Source organism: Gopherus evgoodei, chromosome 1, assembly GCF_007399415.2.
Source record: "Gopherus evgoodei ecotype Sinaloan lineage chromosome 1, rGopEvg1_v1.p, whole genome shotgun sequence".
NCBI lineage: Eukaryota > Metazoa > Chordata > Testudines > Testudinidae > Gopherus > Gopherus evgoodei.
In genome coordinates this window covers 114,398,146-114,421,205 of record NC_044322.1, presented here as the reverse complement: position 1 = coordinate 114,421,205, position 23,060 = coordinate 114,398,146, and the positions used below count along the sequence as shown (strand labels likewise).

The window sequence follows — 23,060 nt, the reverse complement described above, 5'->3', positions numbered from 1 at the left end:
TAGTTATGCAAGATGCTTTTGATTCCAATTCTCATGACTGCTAACATAGATTCAGCAATAGATTCAGGGCCTTCCACTCGAAGACACTTCACTCTTCTCAGAGCAAACAGATGTGAAGCTTCATGGCCTGAAAGACTCAGCCACCCTTAAATCCTGGGTCTTTACAGCCTGAAGCCTTCAACAAAGCACTTCAGGCCTCAGCACTCCAGCCGTTTCTCAGCTCCACTTCCTCGTCAGGACTTGCAAAAGAAACAAAGCAGGTATTTTGTACACAGGCAGCTGCCCCCGTCTACCTCAGTGTCTCTACCTGGCCTGCTCAGATATGTGGGAGCAGCCAAAGGGAACTTTTGATGGGATGCCAGAGGTCATTATACCAGTTCCCATGCCACTGGATCCTGTCCCCCTTTTATTTTCGAACTGCCTTTCCCACTTTGGCATGGCATGGTCTGTTATCACCATGGAGTGCTGGGCGCTGTACACTGTACAAAAGGGTTATACACTCTAGTTTATTTCCACTCCCCACACGTTCCTTCCCTCCTCATCCCTCTTCAGATACCCTTCTCATGAGCAATTTCTGGTGCAGGAGGTGCAACTCCTCCAAGTGAGAGCTGTGAAGGAGGTTCCTCAGGATTTAAGAGGGGGAAGGGATTTTACTCCCAGTATTTCCTAATTCCAAAGGCCAAGGTGGCTCTCTGACCCATTTTAGACTTGCGCCATCTCGATGGTTATCTCAAAAAGCTGACTTCTGCATGGTCTCCGTGGCCTCCATCATCCCCTCCCTAGTTTCAGGGGACTGGTATGCCACCCTCGACTCAAGAGATGCTTTTTTTCACATCACAATTTTCCAAGGTCACAGGAGGTTTCTCAGGTTCATTGTAAATCAGATTCACTATCAATTTAGGGTTCGGCCTTGCAGCAGCCACAAGCATTTTCAGAAAATGCATGGCAGTAGTGGCAGCCTTCCTGAGAAAAAAGGGGTACAAGTCTACCCATACCTCGATAACTGGCTGGTCAAAGTCCAGGCTCAGGCCCAGGTGGAGGCCATTATCCAACACCATATAGTCGACCTTTCAGGTGCTAGACCCACTTATAAATGAGCAGAAGTCTACCCTTGTCCCTGTACAAAAGATAGAGTTTATCGGAGCAGTGCTTGATTCCTCACAGGCAGGGCTTTTCTCTCAGAAGCCTGCTTCCAGACAATGGTGTAATTAATAGCCCAAGTCAAGGCCCACCTGGTAATCATAATCCATTCTTACCTTGGACTTTTAGGCCTCATGGATGCATTCACATAAGTAGAGCAGCATGTGAGGCTGTGCCTCAGATCTCTTTACGCTTGGCTGACCTCAGTGTACTCACCCAGTCGCCATCACCTGTACTCGGTGCTCACAGTTTCTGCCCCAGTCCTCGCTTCCCTTAACTGGTGGAGGGATCCTCTCTTAATCCACTCAGGCGTCCCTTTCACAAAACACCAGACCTCATTATCCCTAGGTTTGGATGCTTCTCAGCACACAGGGCCTGTGGTCCCAGGAGTAGCTCTCCTTAAATATAAATGTCAGGGAGCTAAGTGAAGTCCGCCTGACCTGTCAGGTGTTCTTGACCCACAACATGAGCAAGAATGTTCTAGTGGTCACAAGCTATTTTCTAACCCAGCAGGCAGGGAGGAGCTCTCTGTTCCCTATGTGAGGAAGCTATCCACTATGGGAGTTCTGCACTCGTTCCACTTAGAAGCTTCTCACCTTCTGGGGAGTCTGGAATGAGCTGGCAGATCACCTCAGCACAAGTCCCCACAAGTGGTCCCTTCAGTCTGATATAATAAAGGTCAGTTTCCAGTGGTGGGGGACTTCACAGGTAGACCTGTTTGTCACCAGGCAGAACAGGAAATGTCACCAGTTCTGCTCCCTGAAGACCATAGCCCGGGCTTACTCACAGACGCTGTCCTGCTCCGTTGGACTGGACACCTGTTCTACACCTTCCCCTCCATTCCTCTAGTGCAGTAGTTCTCAAACTATTGTACTGGTGACCCCTTTCACATAGCAAGCCTCTGAGTGCGACCCCCCCCCCCGATAAATTAAAACACTTTTAATATATTTAACACCATTATAAATGCTGGAGGCAAAGCGGGGTTTGGGGTGAGGTTGACAGCTTGCGACCCCTGTATAATAACCTCGTGACCCCCTGAGGGATCCTGACCCCTACTTTGAGAACCCCTGCTCTAGTGCATAAGCTCCTACTGGAGATCAAGTGAGACAGAACACGAGTCATTCTCATAGCACTAGGCTGGCCCCATCAACACTAGTTCGCTATGCTTTCAGTATCGACTCTCATGCTTCTACCTCTCCTCTCGGACCTGATATCGCAGGACCACAGTCGAATACTCCCCAAACCTCAACACCCTCCACCTGACAGCTCCATGGCTAAATCCTGAGAAGTTGGCCTGTTCGGAACAAGTCCACGAGGTTCTGCAAGGTATCAGGAAGCTCTCTTCCAAAGCTCTACATGCCTTGCCAAGTGGTAGCACTTTTCCATTTGGTCTTCCCAGCAAGGTCTCTTGCCCTCACGGTCATCTCTGCCAGCTGTTTTGGGCTATTTACTACATCTGAAACAGCAAGGTCTGGCAATTTCATCAGTTAAAGTACACCTGGCAGTGATTTCAGTATTCCATGAATGGCTGATTGGTTTTCTCAAATGAGATGTCTGTTCATTTTCTCAAGGTTCTAGAAAGACTGTGCCTTCAGATTCGGGAACCCATTCACCCATTGGTTTTCTCAAATGAGATGTCTGTTCATTTTCTCAAGGTTCTAGAAAGACTGTGCCTTCAGATTCGGGAACCCATTCACCGGGTCTTGTCAAAACTCATGGGGCCCCCGTTAGAGCCACTAACAACATGCCCCCTGTTGTACCTTTCCTGAAAGATGGCCTTTCTGATGGCAATCACTTTGGCCAGGAGAGTCTCCAAGATCAAGGCCCTTTCATCAGAACCCCCATACACAATTTCTTTAAGGACAAGTTGCAGCCTGCATTCCTCAAAAAAAGGTGATTTTGCGGTTTCACAATAATTAGTAGGGCCTTACCAAATTCACAGCTGTGAAAAAGTGTCATGGACCGTGAAATCTGGTCTCTCCCCATGAAATCTGATCTTTTGTGTGCTTTTACTTTGTACTATACAGATTTCATATGGGAGATCAGTATTTCCCAAACTGGGGGTCCTGACCCAAAAGGGGAAGGGGGGGAATTGCAAGGTTATTCTAGGGGGTCACAGTATTGCCACTCTTACTTCTACACTGCTGCCTTCAGAGCTGGGCAGCCAGAGAGCGGCAATTGCTGGCTGAAGGCAGCAGCGCAAAAGTAAAGGGGACAATACCATACCATGCCACCCGTACTTCTGCCCTGCTGCTGGCAGCGGCATTGCCTTCAAAGCTGGGCTCTTGGCCAGCAACCTCTGCTCCCTGGCAGCCCAGCTCTGAAAGCAGCTCTCCCATAAGCAGCAGCGCAGAAATAAACTTTGCAATACTGCAACCGTCCTACAATAACTTTGCGAGTCCCCCACAATCCTCTTTTGGGTCAGGACCCCTACTGTTAAAACACCATGAAATTTCAGATGTTAATATCTGAAATCATGAAATCTACTATTTTTAAAATCCTATGACCGTGAAATTGACCAAAATGGACTGTGAATTTGGTAGGGCCCTAATAATCAGGCTATTTTTTTGCCGTTCCCCCCACCCCCACCCCGAAACTGCACACAAACAGGGAAGAGCAACGTCTCCACACAATGGACGTTAGCTGTATGGTATAGATAAAACTATACCATAGAGCTACGTAGCTGTTTGTGGCAGTAGCAGACAAGATGAAAGGCCTTCCTATTTTGGCTGAGCAGATCTCATCCTGGATCACACAATGCATTCACACATGCTACAAGCAGACAGGAGTCCCACCACTGGCTATAGTGATGGCCCATTCTATGAGGTCCAGGTGCTGATCCAGGACATCTGCAGAGAGGTGACTTGGTCATCAGTACATACATTTTCTTCCCACTACACCATCACCCAGAAAGCTAGAGATGATGCCAGGTTTGGTCGAGCCATGTTGTGGTCAGCATGTCCATGAACTCTGATCTCATCTCCTATGGTACTGCATGGGAGTCACCAAACATGGAATGGACATGTGCAACACATTTCAAAGAACAACAGTTATGTAAAAGTTAGTAATCATTTCCCTTTCATTCTGAAAGGGGGAATAGGAAGATGAGATCCCTTTTTCTTCCTACTTCCCCATCATCTTCCCTTATACTCCACTGAAATGCTTCCTGTGGCAATCCCCACAAAAAAGTCCCAGCTTTTTTTTAATGTTTATAATTTATGAATGTTTCCAACTGCACCAAAATACCAGATTCTTCATAATACAAAAACTAAGTAAAGAGGGTTACGGTAAAGGGGGGGGGGGGGAAGCAGCGTATCTATCTTCAGAGTCTACATTAATTATAGACCCCTAAAAAGTCAGCCCAAACTCCTTAGTATGTTTTGGGCATTCCCCTTCTGCGGAATCCCAGTCATTTGTTATCTGAAAGGTGAGCCAGTCATCGGTGTTTGATGCCTTCCAAACATTTCTGCAGGATTCATTTTTTAGTGACCAAAGCTGCATGTTAGAATGATGCGATCTTGTTACCACATAACCTTCAGGTATCAGGAATATATCCAAGAACAAAATTGAAGGTGGTATAACTCCAACTTAGCATCTAGAGTCAGATTGGGCCAGTGAACCAACTCATACCAGAAATTTGTGATATAGGAGCACTCCCAAAACGTATGAGCTAATATAGTAACAAGGTAGTTACATTTCTGACTGTAATCTGCATTCATGAGACCCATTAGCCTATGTGGAGACGAGTATATTTCAGAAAGAATCTTGGTGAATAAGCCTTAGTCTCAGGTCTATGGTTGCTTTTTAACATTAAATACAATCATATTCCATTGGGTTGGAAAAAAGTCCCTGTTTTTTACTTTTGAAAATAGGTTCAACCTGCAGTGGAGAAAAATAGGGATGGGGGAACAGCTTTCTAACTGCAGTCTCCTCACTTACTTTGGGCACCAGCCACCTCTCTGTCATCCCATAGATCAGTACTTAAAGGTGGTCTGAAAAGAGTTGGAGGTTTATCATAAGTTGGAAGCAGCAGCTTTGGAAAGGGTGCTAGCATCCTTTGCTGACTTGGCTCAATTTTTAATTTTTTGCTGGATCTGCCACCCTTTGTGATCCGCCTCTCTCTCCACTTTAAGCACTGCTATAGATAACAGCAATTTCACACAGGAATCCAACACAGTTTTAAGAAATAGTGCATTTTGGACTGAAAATCTGTAAATATGTGGTTTTAATCTTCAATTTTCCCTTTTAGTAATTTACAGTTAGACTCTGTAATTCTCTTCCATCATAACTGGAGCCAGTGTTTTCCCCAGAAATTGAAATTAGGGGGGATGTTCAAATTTACAGGGCAGAGATGGCCCAAGAGAAGTGAGACCATGAGGGTGAAAGTGGGCTGTATGGCACCATAGTAAAAACTGAAAAATGTTTCATGACCATTTTTAGATTTTAACTCATGTTTTAAAATCGTCACAAATTAAAGTTGGCTTCTCAGGCCTATTATGAAGCACAACATCAAAATCCTTCTTGGTTTCTTGTTGTAATTTCCCACAACTCTGTTAACGAACTTCTCGAATGCAGTGCGTTCATCTTTGGTGACTTCTCGTGTGTCCGATGCTTCCAGTCCTTTATGATAAGAAGGCAACTAATGTGAGAGGTATGGGGAATAAGCCGGAAGAACTCAAAATGGTAGTAAATAAACTCTGACATAGCTGGCATCACAGAGTCTTGGTGGGATAATACACATGACTGGAATATTGGTATGAAGGGTACAGCTTGCTCAGGAAGGACAGGCAGGGAAAAAGAAGAGAGTATTGCCTTATATATTAAAAATGTCTATACTTGGACCGAGGTTGAGATGGAAATAGGAGACAGACTTGTTAAAAGTCTCTGGGTGAAGATAATAGGGATAAAAAACAAGAGTTATGTCATGGTAGAGGTCTATTTCAGGCCACCTAACCAGGAAGAAGAGGTGGATTTGGCTTTTTTTAAACAACTAACAAAAACATTCAAAGCACAAGATTTGATGGTGATGGAGGACTTCAGCTACTCAGACATCTGTTGAGAAAATAACACAGCAGGGCACAAATTATCCAACAAGTTCTTGGAATATATTGGAGACAATTTTTTATTTCAGAAGGTGGAGAAAGGTACTAGGGGAAAGGAAGGGTGTTCTAGATTTGATTTTGACAAATAGAGAGGAAATAGTTGAAAATTTGCAAGTGGAAGGCAGCTTGGGTGAAAGTGATCATGAAATGGTAGATTTCGTGATTCTAAGAAATGGTAGGAGGGAGAACAGAACAATAAAGACAATGGATTTCAAAAAGGCAGACTTTAGCTAACTCGGAGTTGATAGATAAGATGCCATGGAAAGCAAGTCTAAAGGAAAAACAATTGAAGACATTTGGCAGTTTTTCAAAGAGACATTATTAAGGGCACAAGAGCAAACTATCCCACTGCATAGGAAAGATAGGAAGTATGGCAAGAGACCACCCTGGCTTGACCAGGATATCTTCAATGATCTAAAAATCAAAAAAGCATCCTACAAAAAATGGAAACTCGGTCAAATTACAAAGGATGAATATAAACAATTAACACAGATATGTAGGGACAAAATTAGAAAGGCCAATGCACAAAACAAGATCACATTTAGCTAAAGACATAAAGGGTAACAAGAAAACATTCTACAGATATATTAGAAGCAAGAGGAAGACTAAGGTCAGGGTAGGCCCATTACTCAATGACAGGGAAAAAACAATAACAGAAAATGTAGAAATGGTAGAGGTGCTTAATGACTTCGTTGTTTCAGTTTTCACCATGAAGTTTGGTGGCGATTGGATGTCTAAGGGCTTGTCTTGCAACTTTCTTGCTCAGGGGGGTGAAAAAACACCCCCCTGAGCGCTGCAAGTTTTATCACCGTAAAGCGCCAGTGTTGACAGTAGCTACTCCCCTCATGGGGGTGGGGGTTTTATAGCCCTGGGAGAACTCTCTCCCTGCACTATGCTGTGATTACACAGCCATGTTGCAGCACTGCTACAGCAGCGCTTTAACGTTGCCAGTGATGACATGCCCTAACATAGTGAATGTCAGTGAAAATGAGGTAAGATCAGAGGCTACTTTAGGGAAAGAATAAGTTAAAAATTACTTAGACAAATTAGATGTCTTCAAGTCACAAGGCCTGATGAAATGCATCCTAAAATTTCAAGAGCTAACTGAGGAGATATCTGAGCCATTAGAAATTATCTTTGAAAAGTCATGGAAGACAGGAGAGATTCCGGAAGACTGGAAAAGGTCAAATATAGTGTCAATCTATGAAAATGGAAATAAGGACAACCCGGGGAATTATAGACCGGTCAGCTTAATTTCTGTACCTGAGAAGATAATGGAGCAAAAAATTAAGCAATCAATTTGCAAACATCTAGAAGATAAGAAGGTGATAGGTAACCTGATAGCTTTCTTTTAACAACCTGATAGCTTTCTTTTAACAAGGTAACAAGCCTTATGGATAGGGGGGAGGTGGTAGACATGGTATATCTTGACTTTAGTAAAGCTTTTGATAGAGTCTCGCATGACCTCATAAACAAACTAGGGAAATGCAACCTAGACGGAGCTACTATAAGATGGGTGCAAAACTGGTTGGAAAACCATTCCCAGAGAGTAGTTATCAGTGGTTCACAGTCATGCTGGAAGGGCATAACGAGTGGGGTCCCACACGAATCCATTCTGGGTCTGGTTCTGTTCAGTATCTTCATCAATGATTTAGATCAGGGATTCTCAAACTGCGAGTTGGGACCCCTCAGGGGGTCGCAAGGTTATTACATGGGGGGTTACGAGCTGTCTGCCTCCACCCCAAACCTTGCTTTGCCTCCAGCATTTATAATGGTGTTAAATATAGAAAAATGTGTTTTTAATTTATAAGGGGGTTCGCACTCAGAGGCTTGATATGTGAAAGGTTTCACCAGTACAAAAGTTTGAGAACCACTCATTTAGATAATGGCCCAGAGAGTCCACTTATAAAGTTTGTGGACGATACCAAGCTGGGAGGGATTTCAAGTGCTTTGGAAGGGATAGGGCTAAAATTCAAAATGATCTGGACAAACTGGAGAAATGTTCTGAAGTAAATAGGATGAAATTCAGTAAGGACAAATGCAAAGTACTCCCAGTGACTGCCAAGGAAGGAGTACTGCAGAAAAGGATCTGGGGGTCATAGTGGATCCCAAGCTATGAGTCAACAGTATAACACTGTTGCAAAAAAAAGAAAACATCGTTCTGGGATGTATTAGCAGGAGTGTTGTAAACAAGACACAAGAAGTAATTCTTCCACTCTTCTCCACTCTGAGTAGGCCTCAGCTGGAGTATTGTGTCCAGTTCTGGACACCACATTTCAGGAAAAATGTGGACAAATTGGAGAAAGTCCAGAGAAGAGCAACAGAAATAATTAAAGGTCTGGAAAACATGACCTATGAAGGAAGATTGAAAAACATTGGATTTGTTTAGTCTGGAAAAGAAAAGACTGAGTACTCTGAGGGGACATAATAGTTTTCAAGTACATAAATGGTTGTTACAAGAAAGAGGGAGATGAATTGTTCTTCTTAACCTCTGAGGATAGGACAAGAAGCAATGGGCTTAAACTGCAGCAAGGGAGGTTTAGGTTGGATATTAGGAAAAACTTCCTAACTGTCAGGGTGGTTAAGCACTGGAATAAATTGCCTACAGAGGTTGTGGAATCTCCATCATTAGAGATTTTTAAGAGCGGGTTAGACAAACACCTGTCAGGGATGGTGTAGGGATGCCATGAGTGCAGAGTACTGGACTAGATGACCTCTCAAGGTCCCCTCCAGTCCTATGATTCTATAATTGCACAAAATTCTATTCAATGAGGAAAAAGAATGCTTAACTGTAACTGTTTTGACTGGAAGTAGCAAGAGATGAGTTCCTACTTCTTTCATCCCCAGAAACAGCACAAAGATTGGGTAGAAACACTAGTCATGATAAAGAAGAATTTGAAGTCAAATCTACATTCATTCATCATAAGATATTCCACTGTGTGTTCAAATTCTCTGTTCTGTCCTGGTCACATAGCAGCCCTATTGCTGGTAGTGCCTCACTCCACTCAGCTGTCAGTGTTTTATAAGACAGGCATCTGTAAAAGCTATATAGAGATTGAGTACAATCCAGAAGTCGCTGTTGTAGATATGCAAGTCAACTTCTGGACTGAAGTCTTTGCTTTTTCGAGTATGTTTTCAATGGATATCTCTCTGATTGATCCAAGTTTAGCTTTGATTGCTGGACAAAGATCTACTACTATTATAGCAGATACCTGGATGGCATTGTAACAGGAGCCTTATGAGCAGGGCTTTGGAGCTGTGCTCCGGCTCTGCTCTAGCTCCAGGCAAAAACCTGCAGCTGCACTGCTCCGGAGCTGCTCTGCGCTCCAGCTCCGGGCTCCACTCCAAAGCCCTCCTTATGAGAGAGAATGGCAATAGTCCTCTCTGAACTTAAGTAGTCCCCCAGCCTCACTAATTTAGATCTGTCCCATCTCAGTAGATACTTTCCAAAGTCAGTAATAATGGTTGCAGTCAATGACTTAATATTTGATGCCTATTTGAATCGGTGCATTCATCAGCCATATATGCACATTTTTTTAATATGGTGAGAGAGTTCTTCACTTTTTCAGCTGCTTAGTCTTCCACTGTTGCACAGTATGCTTCTAACCAGTCAGTTGAGTTTTTTGCAGAAAAATGGTGAGCATTTGCCAGTTTTGTTAGGAACCATTGTCCGACTTCAGGATTAACGAGTGACGATGTACTTAACATTAGCCTCCATTTTGTAGTGTGTGATATCTCTTGCTTAAATAGAAAGTATGATGTGACCGCCATGTTTGTTCGCATAAACTGTGTTGTGTCTCCAACATTCTTAACGGCCTCATTAAGTACTTCTAAAATTGGCTTTGACTGTGACTGGCTTATAAGGCTTTTTCTGTATGTCAATTTAGTCCAGAAGCTTGGTATTTTGCTTCCTTTTCACATAGTTTGCCAGCATTGGCTTTGCTGCTCAGTTTGGCAAACTAGGCTCCTCCACTTTTACTATATAAATCCATGGTACCCCCACATCTTGAATATTGGGTGCAGTTCTGGTCACCTCATCTCAAAAAAAGATGTACTGGAAAATGTGAAGAGAAGGACAACTAAAATGATTAGGAGCATGGAACAGATTCCATATGAGGAGAGATTAAAAAGACTGGGACTTTTCATCTTGGAAAAGAGACAACTAAGAGGGGATATGATAGAGGTTTATAAAATCTTGACTGGTGTGGAGAAAGAGAATAAGGAAATGTTATTTACTCTTTCACATAGCACAAGTAGTAGGGGTCATCTAATGAAATTAACAGGTAGCAATTTTAAAACAAAGAAAAGGAAGTACTTCTTCCTACAATGCACAGTCAACTTGTGGAACTTTTTGCCAGGGAAGTTGTGAAGGCCAAAATTATAACAGAGTTCTAAAAAGAACTAGTTAAGTTCATAAAGGATAGGTCCAGGATGGTCACAGATGCAACACCATACTCCTAGTGTCCCTAGCCTTTGTTTGCCAGAAGCTGAGAGTGGACAGCAGGGGATGGATCACTCAATGGTTGCCTGTTCTGTTCATTTCCTTTGAAATACTGGCATTGGTCACTGTCGGAAGACAGGATACTGTGCTAGTGGGACCCCTGGTCTGACCCAGTATGGCTGTTTATCTAAAAATTAATTGTAATATAATAATAAAAATGTTTAATATAGAAACTACCCAACATAACAGTCTCTTGAGATAGTGACAATGTGAGATAATGATCTTGGCAAATAATGCATTTTACAAATCTTGGCCTATTAGGAAATGTATATTTATATAAGTTTCCCAGTCACAATGCTGGCATTCTGGAGCAAAATCATGATAACATAGTCCAATAAACAAATGTTCCTTTAACATGCCTCTCCCTTTTCCCTCCACTGCATTCCACTCAAAGTTGTTATCCTTGGTCAGTGGAGACCCAGAGTTCAGAGGTTCTTTTATGTGAGTTCACCTCCCACCTTGGTCAGTAGTGGGGGAAAAGGCACTTGGCTCATTCCCCCAGCTGCTCGCCACTAGCTCAGTCACCAGTGGTGCTGCACCATCAGCTTCTGCTGCCACCTGCCACTGTGACCTCTGCAAGTCGGTCCCTTGAGGTTCCACACAGCTCTCAGTGGGAGAACCTCACTGCTAGAGGCTGGGCTGTCTCTTCCACTGAAACAGTCCCCCAGCAGGTCTAAGCACTTACACCTGATTATCTGTGATTTCAGCTGTAGTGCTCACTTTAAAAAAAAACAAACAAAAAAAAACAAAAAAAACCTCTCTATCAAGTGTAATCAGCTCTGTCTTTAAATAGGGGAGAAGAGTAGGTCAAATGGTGCCTATGATTCTTAGGGAGAGCCCCCACCACCAAGTAAAGTACCTGTCCCCACCCCTTCTCTCTCTCCCCCTCGCCCCCCACTGGGATCTGCCATCCAAACCCACTGCTTAGCAAGTGCAGTTCAATTGAAGGTGGGTGACCCCTCATTCAGGACAGGCTAAGTGCAGTCCTTCTGGCCTTTACTCATACAATAAGGATAACATTTCATTACCCCCACATTCAATACTAAAGTGATTTGTAACCCAGCACCAGGCAAAATCGATCATTTGGGCAAGATAGCTCTGTCTGCTAGATACCTAGGCAGAGTAAGTGTGTTCATGTAAATATAGTCTGGTCCTGAAGCCTTCCTGCAACCCCACCCTCGAGCTCATCATTAGCTGTCAGGGGAGAGCTCATTCAGAACTTGCTTTCAAATCATAATTTGAAATTATTAGATTGGCCAACATCGCCAAAACAAATGCACCAACCTTCTCATAAAAAAACAACAGCTATGTGAGGAAGCTAGTCCCTGTTCATGCTTTTCAAACCTATTATGCTTTTTCAGGTACCAATGTTTTATCATCTATTGTTTATGTTTTTAAAGTGTGTACTGTTGACCACCTCTGTGAGGGTGGGGGGGGGTGATGGGGAAATTCAGGTAAATCCCTGATGGGGGAGAAACACTCACAGGCTCCCTGCCATGGTGCTATGCTGTATAATCCTGCTGCAGAATCACCAGACAACCTTTTAGGTTCTAGAGACTCCGATTTACTTGAAATGTGCTTTTAGGGAGTGTATGTAACTTCTGAGGCTTTTATGCAAGAGAAGTTTGCATGCAATCCATCTAAATGTAGCAGTTAATTCAAGTGGGAGAAGAGAGAAAATCTGCCAGAAGCTGAAAGAGAATGGCCTAAAAACAGTTTTAAAAATAAACAAACTTGGAACAAATCCAAGGACAGCAGGGAACCAGTTCAACCACCACATTCAACCACCACACTGTAGCATGGCAAGATTAAGTTTAAAGAGCAATAGTTTACATAGGTATTTTTTAAAACATGTTCTGAATATTTAACTTGTATATTTGCAGTGAGAAGGAACCAAAATAAATACGAGTCCAATTATTTTCACAGATTCTTCTAGTATTCTTGTTACTCGCTAATTTGAGGCCAATAAAGGGGTTTCAAATTTTTTGCAACAGCTGTTCAAGCTCTTCCATCTCTTTGTACCGGATGATAGCTCTCACAAGAGAGTTATACAGGCTGTTCCACAGTTTTAAGACTATGAGTTCATCAAAAGGGTGCAACTTCACAACATGCTGTGCTGAAAAATAAGCAATGCTAAATTCTTCTATTATACAAAAATCGAATTAGCAACTTTGGGACTGGAAAAAATATGAAACATTGAATATTCAATCAGAACTGTATTTCAAGTGTCAGAAAAAGCAAAACAATGTGGTAATAGTGCAATAACATACTGGAGTTTGTGTGGCTACATGACATGGTAGCAAGTGTGGGCCAGTGGCTCAGGCGCAGGACTGACAATCACAGGGCATAGGTTCTGTTCTGAGCTCTGCCACTGACTCCCTGTCATAACCTCTCTGTTCATCTTTATAAAGTTAACAATACTTACCTACCTTTGTAAAGAGCTTTGACATGTATACTTGAGATCATAGCTTTGAGGCTCTGATAACAACACTGCACCCAATAGGAGGGCACTAAATCTCCACAAGGCTCAAAAGGTTTAGCTTAGTTGTTGGTTTTGTTTCAGACATGACGTAGCTTTTTCAGTTCCATATTCTGGCATTCTGCTTATACCTGTGTCTTCAGTTATTATAGTGATTTTTTTCTGGTAGTATTTTTAAATGAGTTTTCCCTAGGTGTTCCCTACAGAAGAAAGAATTAGAAGGACTTCAGTATTAAGGTTTGGTCTTGTTTCTCAGACTCTCACAAGCTGGTGTTCTATTACTCTCTTCCATGCTAGCCCTACTCAATTGTTTCCTACAAGCCTGTGGTGTTAGCTTTCGTATTTAAAGTAAAATTGGTGGCATGCTATCCATTGCCAGTGCCGTTTGACACTTCTGTGATTCGGCAGTCACAGAATTTTCTGCAGAATTCATCCCTTGCTGCAAAATCGTGCTCCAGTCTCAGCTCTTTTTTTTTTTTTAAGTGAATGGTTCTAGTTCTTATGATTATGAAGATGATCTTTGAAATCATGAACAGATTTGAAACCAATGCAGTGCAGAGAGCCTGCAACAATAGCTCTGAAAACTGTGAACTTCCCTATTCATCTCAGTTAAGGCCCATGGACTCTGCAGTTCCACAGCATCTGGCTTTTGTGGGCAAGCTCCTGATACTTTGTATTCAATTTCCCTTCTTGGTCAAGACTAGTCTGCAGCTGCCTCTTGTCTTCCAGTTTTCCTCACTAGGGGGAGTTAATCAGATTACAGTGAACACTCTGCACTGTTCCTTTGAGCTCTGGCAGGAGGGGGTTAGAGCCAGGGCTAACATACAATTTACAGCCAGGGAGTGGTGGTGGGGGTTGGGGGAGAAAGAGAACGGGAATGGAATCTAAGAATTTATGCTGGCAAATAGAGCTAGTTTGCAAAATTCCAATGAAATATTGTTCATCAGAATTTGTGGACATTAAAAGCTAAACGTTTCACTGAGATGGTTCAATTTCAGCAAAGTTCCGGTTGAATCCAGGCAGCGATCCTCCAGAACCCTGCCAGCTTCCCTGCCCAGCTCCTCAGCAGACCACATTTGAGGACTCTTTAGTAGAGAATTTAGAAAATATTGGTTTTCATTCCTAATTGGAACAAAACTAAATTGTGAAATATCAAAATCCTCAATGAAACTGAATTACCATTCTCTGCACAGCTCAACTGGCAAGTTAGACTGGCTGGGAAATAGTGCAGTAGCTGAAGCCCTTGGATCCAGGGAAATGAGATGTAAAACCATCTACAAGCTCTGCACTCCTGTCCTCCAAATTTCTTTGACACATGCAGACAGACAGAGGGATGGCCTGAACCGGGCTGCTTGGACAGCATCGCAGGAGCAAAGTCCCGGGGAGTGGAGTTGGGCTGTCTGGAGAGCATAGTGAAAACTCATCCACAGAAGTAGTGACTGTCAAAAATAATCTCTCATGATGCCAATATGAATTTTCAGTTAAAATAGCCATAGTTCTTTTTTTGTGTGGGAGTAAATGGGAATAAATGGTTTTTCGTGACAATGGAATAAATTAATGTTATTGTGGAATTTAGGGGGCAGTTACGTCAGCGAGAGCAAAATTTAAATGTGGACTCTTCCATAATTATGTCAAAGTAAACTGTCTTGCATCGATCTAACTCTGTAGCGTAGATCAGATCTTAGAGGTATAGTCAAGTGGACATTCACTACGTAACTTTTGATTTATATAAATGTTGCTATCATTATTAAATATTTATACTACAGAAGAGCCCAGCTTCAACAGTTGGGTCCAAAACTACTGGGAAGAATTTAAAGTGAGAATTAGTATTAAATTTAATGAACGTTTAATAAAATAAAAACTACAAATTGGAAGTTGACTCTTTTTTTAAAATAGAGTGACAGTAGGATGAAGGAGTGGCCAAACCACATGCGAGCAGGGGGAAATGTTGTAGACATGGACAACATTTGCAGCCTTTTATTTATGTTCACTTTAGTGCTATGTACAAAAGCAATCAATGTGCTGGTACATGGAAAAAGTTGCTAGATGTCAAAAATAGTAAATGGAATAGTTCTGTTTTATCTTTCAAATAATTTTTAAAAAAAATTGAATTTCACTGTATGTGGTTAGTCTTATATTTGGGTGATTTGTATTGTAAATGTGTATTCTATGTCCTATACTACTTTCTTAAAACGAAAATAAACGAGAGCTGTTCCTCATATATTTTTTAACAAAGTTAAAGAGTGGAAAGTTTTTTCTTTTGTAACACAGAGCAAGCAAGAAAGGCCCTCTTGTGGTCATGATTTTTAAAAGTCGTGGGAATTTTCCCTTCTGTGCCTTACCTCAGCCAAGCAATATTGTAATAAGAATATTGATTTTAGGAAGAGTTTATCAATAGAAAAAACCATACATGACACAAGTCTTTTTCTGGTCTTGTCATTCTTTGTAGCTGGGGAGCTTTCCATTAACTGCACATATTAATAATGGGAGGAATTTATTTATTGAATAATAGATATTTGGATTTCTTAAGTAGCTAAAGCACCATACTATTGTACAAAGAGTAGAGTATATTGTAGTTACTTTATATCACAGTTTGCTCCTTAAACCACAAATTTGTGTTTTCTTGTTGACCACTTTGCAATAATTATTTTTTTCTTTCTCTCTTTCAACAGCCCAGTGACTTCTCAGTATCTCTAAAGGCATCAGGGAAGAACAAACATTTCAAGGTGCAGCTCGTGGACAATGTCTATTGTATTGGCCAGCGTCGATTTCATTCAATGGATGAATTGGTGGAACACTACAAAAAAGCTCCCATCTTCACCAGTGAACACGGGGAAAAGTTATATCTTGTGAAAGCACTTCAGTGACGTTGAAGATAGACTATGCCGCCTAGGCCTCATATAACTTTCAAGCCTTAGGTCCTAATTCACTTTTATAGAGCAGAGCAATCTGCTCCCTGAAGCAGGCTTAAAGAATGGGCTCTTTCCAAAGTGTTTGCTCTGTTGGTTGTTGTTGTCCTTTTTTGGTTTGGTTTTGTTTTGTTTGCCTATTTTATCTTTTTGGTTCTGTTAATCTCAGATGACCTCCCCTCAGGTTGAAAATTTCACTTCAATGGGGTTGTAAGCACTCACTTTCATGCCTGAGTTCTAAACTCCCCTCTTCTGTGTACGTTTACATAGTTAATTCCAATAAACGAGAGGTGTTTTCAATTCAGAACAGTGTTAATCTGTTCAAATTGCTCATGCGGACAGAACTGTTCATTTGAGAGACATCGGGCACAGTTTGAATGCACTGAAGCTGCAGCTAATTAAGTGAGATATAGTAGACATAACAGTTGTGGCAGTGAGTTCTGTAGCTATTTTGCTTACCAAGTAGTATATTACAAAAATTCCTAGTTCCTAGAAGCACTCTTTACACTGTACTCTGCTATTACATTGCCTCTTTAACTCTTTATAAAGAGTACACTAATTAAAGCATTTTGTAATAGTACTTCTTAATCTACTATGGTAAGATTGTAGTAAAAGAAAACTATCTAGTGTATTTTGGTCTGTAATTGCAACAGAGAGGAATTTTCTTTTTTACATTGATTGCTAGAGAAAGAATCATTGAATTGTAAAGGCTGAATGTTTTGGTAATCTACAACCAAATGTGCCATCCACATAATGCTTTTTCCTCTTGCCCTTCTGCTTGTTTGAATTAAACAATTATGTATTTAATTCTCAAAGTAATATGTATCTGTAGCTGATTGTTGACACTAATACAGAAGATTAATAAAAACTGATCTTGGGGTAGGGTGGGCGGGCTACCAACACTATTCTATATATAGATATATATATATTTGCTTTATAGAGAAAATCTTCAGGGTTTACGGATTGGTGGGATTGGTAGTAGGAGACACACAGAATGTTTATGATGAAAATGCATTTCCTCTTTTCTTTACATTTAAACTCCTTTATGGTTTAAATATACAGTCTTGAGATGGCACATTCCTGAGATTGAAGAAGAGATCTTGAGATCTCAAATTCTTGCATACCCAGTTTTTTGGATATTGTAATAAAAAAGATATTATGTCAAGATGGAGTACTGGATTTATCCTTGAGTGATAGTCATGGTGTTGGTTTAGTAAGGTAAAATAGTGTAAATATGGAATTTGTGTTTTTTGAATTTGATCTAAGAAGAAAAAAAAATTAGCAACATACTAGGTAATGAGATATACTCTAATGTTTTCACTATTGATTACTATGATGAGGAAGACCATAAACTGCTTTAATGAAAATGCAAAAGGAAGCCATTTCCTAAGGCCTTCACCTTTTGTTTTATTTGTTGTTTTATCTGTCATTGAAATACCGATTCCTTGTTTACCCTGGGAATTCAGCCACTGGCTGAGACTCTGTAATGTGAACAGGAATTATACCAGTGCAGCATGATTTACTTTGATTTAAATCATCTTTGCTATGCACTTGCACAGGTGGCTGAAAACCCAGTGTAAGAAAGGCTTTTAAAGAGGGTTAAAAAAAGAACAAGATAAATTAATGGAGGATAGGTCCCTCAATGGCTGTTAGCCAGGATGAGCAGGTATGGTGTCCCTAGCAGCTTTCTCAGAAGCTGGGAATGAGCAGCAGGGGATGAATCACTTGATGATTTTCTGTTCTGTTCTTTCCCTTTGAAACACCTGGCATTGGCCACTGTCAGAAGACAGGATACTGGGCAGGATAGACCTTTGGTCTGACCTAGTATGGCCATTCTTATGTTGAGGGGCAGACACTGTTTTGGAAGTTTTACAAGCCTATTGTTTTCTTATCATGCCTGTGTGTGCACGCTCACGCTCTCTCTCTCCCTTCCTCTCTCCCCTTTTAGATAGATTCTATTGAAAAAATGAAGCAATTAGTAAAAATCAGACATCTGCTTGACTTTCTGTAGGACAACTCTGTAGTGGCACCACTGATTGAGTGACCCAGATCTGTATAGTCACCTTGCTATCATAAAGAGTCCTAATTTGTGTACTGACCTCTCCAGGCAGTGGCCAAACATTAGGAACATAGGAATTTCCATACCAAATTAAGGTTTTTTTCTTCACCCTTTTCTGGATTCCTTTTATATGGCGATCTAACTGAATACTTTACTTTAAATGAGGGGATACCACAAGTTTATATAACGCCATCACAGTCTTGGTGGTGTTTTCTATCCCAATCTTTATACATCCTAACATTGCTTGGTTTTGACTGCTGCTGTGTATTGAGCAGAGGTGTTCATTGAGCTGCCTACAGTGAGAGGACAGGTCTTTTTCCTGAGTGGTTACAGTTAATTTATAAGCCAGCAATGTTATATGAGTAGCTCATATTATTCTTTCTAATGAGTTTTAGCTTGCCTTTGTCAGTGCTGAATTTAATTATGTTGGTTTGTTGGGTCCCTCTGCAGTTCCTCAGTCTCTTGTAGTCTGGACTGATATAAATAATTTTGTGTCTTCTGCAAGTTTTTAATGATTATACTAAACAATACCGGTCCTAATAAAGATTGCTGGGATATTCTACCGTTAGAATATCTATTTTAGGAATAATTGGAAACTATTTCTGTTTCTCAGCCAGTTTCTGCTCCCTGACATAACCATTATCTGTCACTCCATGACTGCTTAGTTCCCATAACAGCCTCTTCTCAGAGGTTATTGGGGTTTTTTTTTTGGTTTTTTTTTTAAGATTAAAGAAATTAATCCACTTGTTCTTCAGCTCCTTTTTTCATTAACAGGGCTTAAAGAATTTTAGTAGATTAGAAAGACATAATTTTTCTTTACATAATTATTCTGGCTTTTCCAAATATCAGATTTTTCTAAGTGCATTTATTCTATTTTTAATTATTTCAACCAATTTTATTGGTGCTGCCATTTAATGTTCTTGCCTTTCACTTTTTTTTTAATTTAGTCATATGCACATCTTCTCTGAATCCGTTAAAGTACACTGCTGTATCTAAATGCTGTAATAGTTAAAGGATTCTAATTTCCTCACTATGATCTTTTTGATTAGCTGCTTCTTTTCTTTTATTATTTATTTGTTTTGTAATAGCACCTAGGGAGCCCTGGTCATTGACCAGGACCCCATTGTGCTAGTGCTCTACAAACACAATAAAAAATAGTCAAATCCTGCCCTTTGTATATTTGAGTGTCAACGGTCTAGTATGATCTAGTGTGGCATATTTGTAGTCTTATGATTTTAGAATTTATGTTCTGTTGAATGGTCTTTTCCACTCAGAAATTTTCTCTCACAAATTTTTTAAATCTAGTGCTACACCGCCACCCCTTTGCCTTATGCTGTTCATCTTGTATAATTTATGACTTGGTATAGCAATATATGCTATTGATTTTTTGCATTCTACAATGGTTCAGTAATGCCTATTCATCAAGTAGTGTCCCTGTTGGTGCTGCACTTCAGTTTCACATGTACCTTGAGCCTTGATTGGAAATTTTTTGTTAGCAGCCTCCATTCAGCCCAGGCATGCATTCTATACAATCTTGTGCTTCACTCCAAGGGTATATAGGGCTGTGAGGGAAAACCACCCTCAGTTCTTTCTCTGCTACCTTACCCTGAAATGGAGCTGTGGCGTGTCCACCTCATGTGTCCCTCAGCATGTTTTTCTTTAGTTAGTTTAGTTTAGTGTTGTCAGTCTAAAATTAATTACATAGCAGTAAGAGATTTGAGATGTTTTTTTCCTATCCTTTTTTTCTGGGAAGCTTATTTGGCCTGGCTGGGCATGCCTGGCTTGCCAGATTTCAAACAGTGCATCTCTTGCCGGGAGGCTATCCAAATCACTGACAGCCACTCTAAGTGTAACCACTGCTTGGGAGAGTCCCATATCTCCCAGAAGTGTAATTTTTGGCTGGCTCTCAAATCTAGAGCATTGAAGAATCGGGAGACCAAATTGAAGCTGCTGGTGATGGAGCACTCCCTACACTTCAGTACATCTGTCTCTGGACAGATCTGGGGCCCCTTCAACCTCAGCTAAGGTCTCCCTTAAGAAGGGGATGGCCTTGGAGGACCCAGGGAAGTTTCAGAAGAACTCTTGTCTCCCACCACAGGAACTGGTTTCCAAGAGGTCCCAATCTCCTAAGTCTAAGTGTGGGAGGATTCAACTTGACTCAGTGTCATGGAGGTGAAAGATTCTGCCTCTGGTATCGTCGGAGCAGGGAGATCCCAGAGCACTTCAGAAAAACAGCTCTAGCAGACCCTCGGTACTGATTGTGAAAGACCGGGCTGTCCAAACACTTCTCTAAAATGGCACCGTCTACATCAAATTACCAATGATGCCTTCCCACTCGTCTCCATTGGTACCAAAAAGGCTTCAGAAAGGGCTAACTTTTTATATAATTATAGGAAAAACAATTTTGGAAAAAACAAAAAATGGTTTCTGCTCCTAAAAATGAGTCTGTTTACCCAAAAACAGATATCCTAGTAACTGGTTTTTTGGAATTTAGACTAGCAACTTGCTTGGCAAAAGCAACTGGATAGTTACTGGTTATGATTTCTGTTCACTACTGATCTAGGTTGGACCAATAACCTAAACTTGAAAGGATTTCTATGTCATTTTCAATCCCTGGTCCATCTAGTTTTTACCCCTTTATCAATGTGTACAAGTCAGTGTTTGTAAATTTTAGTTTATAATTAAATTTAGGGCTTTTCTACACAGTGGAGGAATGCACACTACAGGGGTATGATTTCTGTAGAAACAGAGCATTGTTTTAAGTAATGAAAATATAGGATGGACTCAGGAATTATTTTTAATTATTTTACCTTTTTTCTCCTAGGTAGGTTACTTTGTTACTTAGGTTGAATTTTTGCATAATAAGCCAATTCAGTGTATATTTTATAAATTTGCTACAAGGGTTAAGCAAGCAGTTATAACACAAATGTAAATTTAAGTGAAATATATTACTAGTTAAGTTCGCTTATAGTGTTGCTCACTTAATTTACAAAGGTACAAGTTGAGGTTACAATTGAGATTTAATCAATAAGTAGTCAATGGTTCAATTTATCTGGCTTGCCAATTACTGCAGTTAGCAATTAAATCAAACTGCAATGAGCAATTTGAGGAAAACAGTCCTCTTCAAATTTTATAGGAAGGTTAAGTGGAGAAGTTCTTCCCTTTGGCTTGAGCAGTTTATCTCAGTGTCTGCTAGAGACAAGGACTGTTGCCTGCCTTGATTTTAGGGAAGTACTCTTAAAATAATTTCTTTATAGCTTTCTTTTGGCTACTTTTCTCCCATTAAGCTTCACTGTTCACAAAGATTACAGTAAGCTTGTCTTGTTTAATGTATTTATCTCCCCACAATGCCTGCATCTTTCTGGCAGTCTGACACAGACACTGTGATTTCTGAATTACCAGTTTTATAGCAGTTTTAGAATGATACTGGTTTAATCCAGAGATCTTTCTGTTTCAGTAACAGATTCATGAGTTTAGTCTCTAATTTGGGGAACAGTAACACAAAAAGAGACCCATGCACTAGTGGGTGTTAGAGAATTTGAGATCCTCGAATTGCTCTACAGAAAGATTTTCACACTTTCTCGAAGTCTCACATGATTGGTTTTAGCTTGGGACAGGTTAATATTTACTGCTATCTTCATCAATTATAAGATGTAATTTAAGCTTTCACATGTGATGGGCTTGATCTTTCCTCTCTCTTAGCTGCCCTTTAGGCTGATCTCAGCCAGTGTTCTCTCTTCCTTTGTGTGGCCCGTCCAAGGAAGAGGAGAGTGGGACACCACTTTGGGTGTTGTGTTGATGGGAGAGAGGCCCCCCTTCTGTCTGCATAGTTGGCATCTTTTGTAGGGGTCATTGATTCCTCTGCTCCATCCCAGCGGACACTCTTGTCCAATTAGGAGTTCCAGCATGTTGGTTATATCTCCTTGTGAACCAGTGACCTGTCACCTTAATCTTGGAGTTGCATTGAAGATTCCATTCTAGCGTGTATGTGTCAACCCTATTTGTTGCTAACAGCAAACTGGTATCTCTCAAAAACAGGACACAAGAAGATGCCATATGATAAGGAGCTGGTAGGCAAACTTCTACTTAGGTTCTCGATATAATGTCTTGATTGATGAAATAATTAATGGCTAGTCAGCATTCACTCATTTCAGCATATTCTTGTGACAGGAGATTAATTATGACACTTGCAAAGTAGTCTTAAGAATTGAGGATGGTGTTTAGGGCAAGTCAGTGGCCTTATCCTAGTAGTCTTTTGCCTACGTACCAAAAAGTTTCTTCAAGCATTCTTTCGAAATGCTGACGTGAACATTGAGCCTACCAAAGTTACCCAGGTGTAAATCCAAATATGGCCTACGTTCCTTATCTTTTAAAGTGCATTAATATGTTACATATTAATTGGTCTGCATAGATCCTACTGGTGCACACTAAATTGTTGTTCATAATTAAACTACTCATTTCACAGTGCTTACTATTGTTGGTAAAACTATTTAAGATGACTGAAAGGTGTATTGATTTGCAGAAGTAACTCAAGCTCTTAAACTACAGCAGGAACTGTAAATTCTTATATACCTTTAAAAATTATTAGGTGTCTCAAGTGAAAAATTCCATATAAATAGATTTTTTTTCCCTCTTCATGCACAGTCCTGATTACTGTTACAGCTGACTTGTTCCATTAAAAAGGCTAAAGGCTTTGTTGGAGGGAGAGGAGAGTCAGAATTGTTACCCTAGCTTCATTGCTTGTTACTGTTCTGTAGAGGAGTATTTTAGGTAACAACACAATTGTGCACTGAGAACTTCAGAAATGTATATTGCTGTGTAGCAAATCTCAATCCAATATTTACTTAATAGATGAGCTACATTGTACAGT

The 23,060-nt window shown here is 40.7% G+C and overlaps 1 protein-coding gene across 5 annotated transcripts in view; it reads left to right on the top strand.

The window, feature by feature from the left end:
* Positions 1–17,302, top strand: part of NCK2 (NCK adaptor protein 2) — a 170,051-nt gene extending 152,749 nt beyond the window's left edge. For all 5 annotated transcript variants that reach the window (XM_030569699.1, XM_030569669.1, XM_030569684.1 and 2 more), the window contains one exon: positions 15,895–17,302. In XM_030569699.1, coding sequence (XP_030425559.1) covers positions 15,895–16,089 — 195 coding nt within the window. In that variant the 3' untranslated portion in view covers positions 16,090–17,302. The remainder of the gene's footprint in view (positions 1–15,894) is intronic.
* The last annotated feature ends 5,758 nt before the right edge of the window (positions 17,303–23,060 follow it).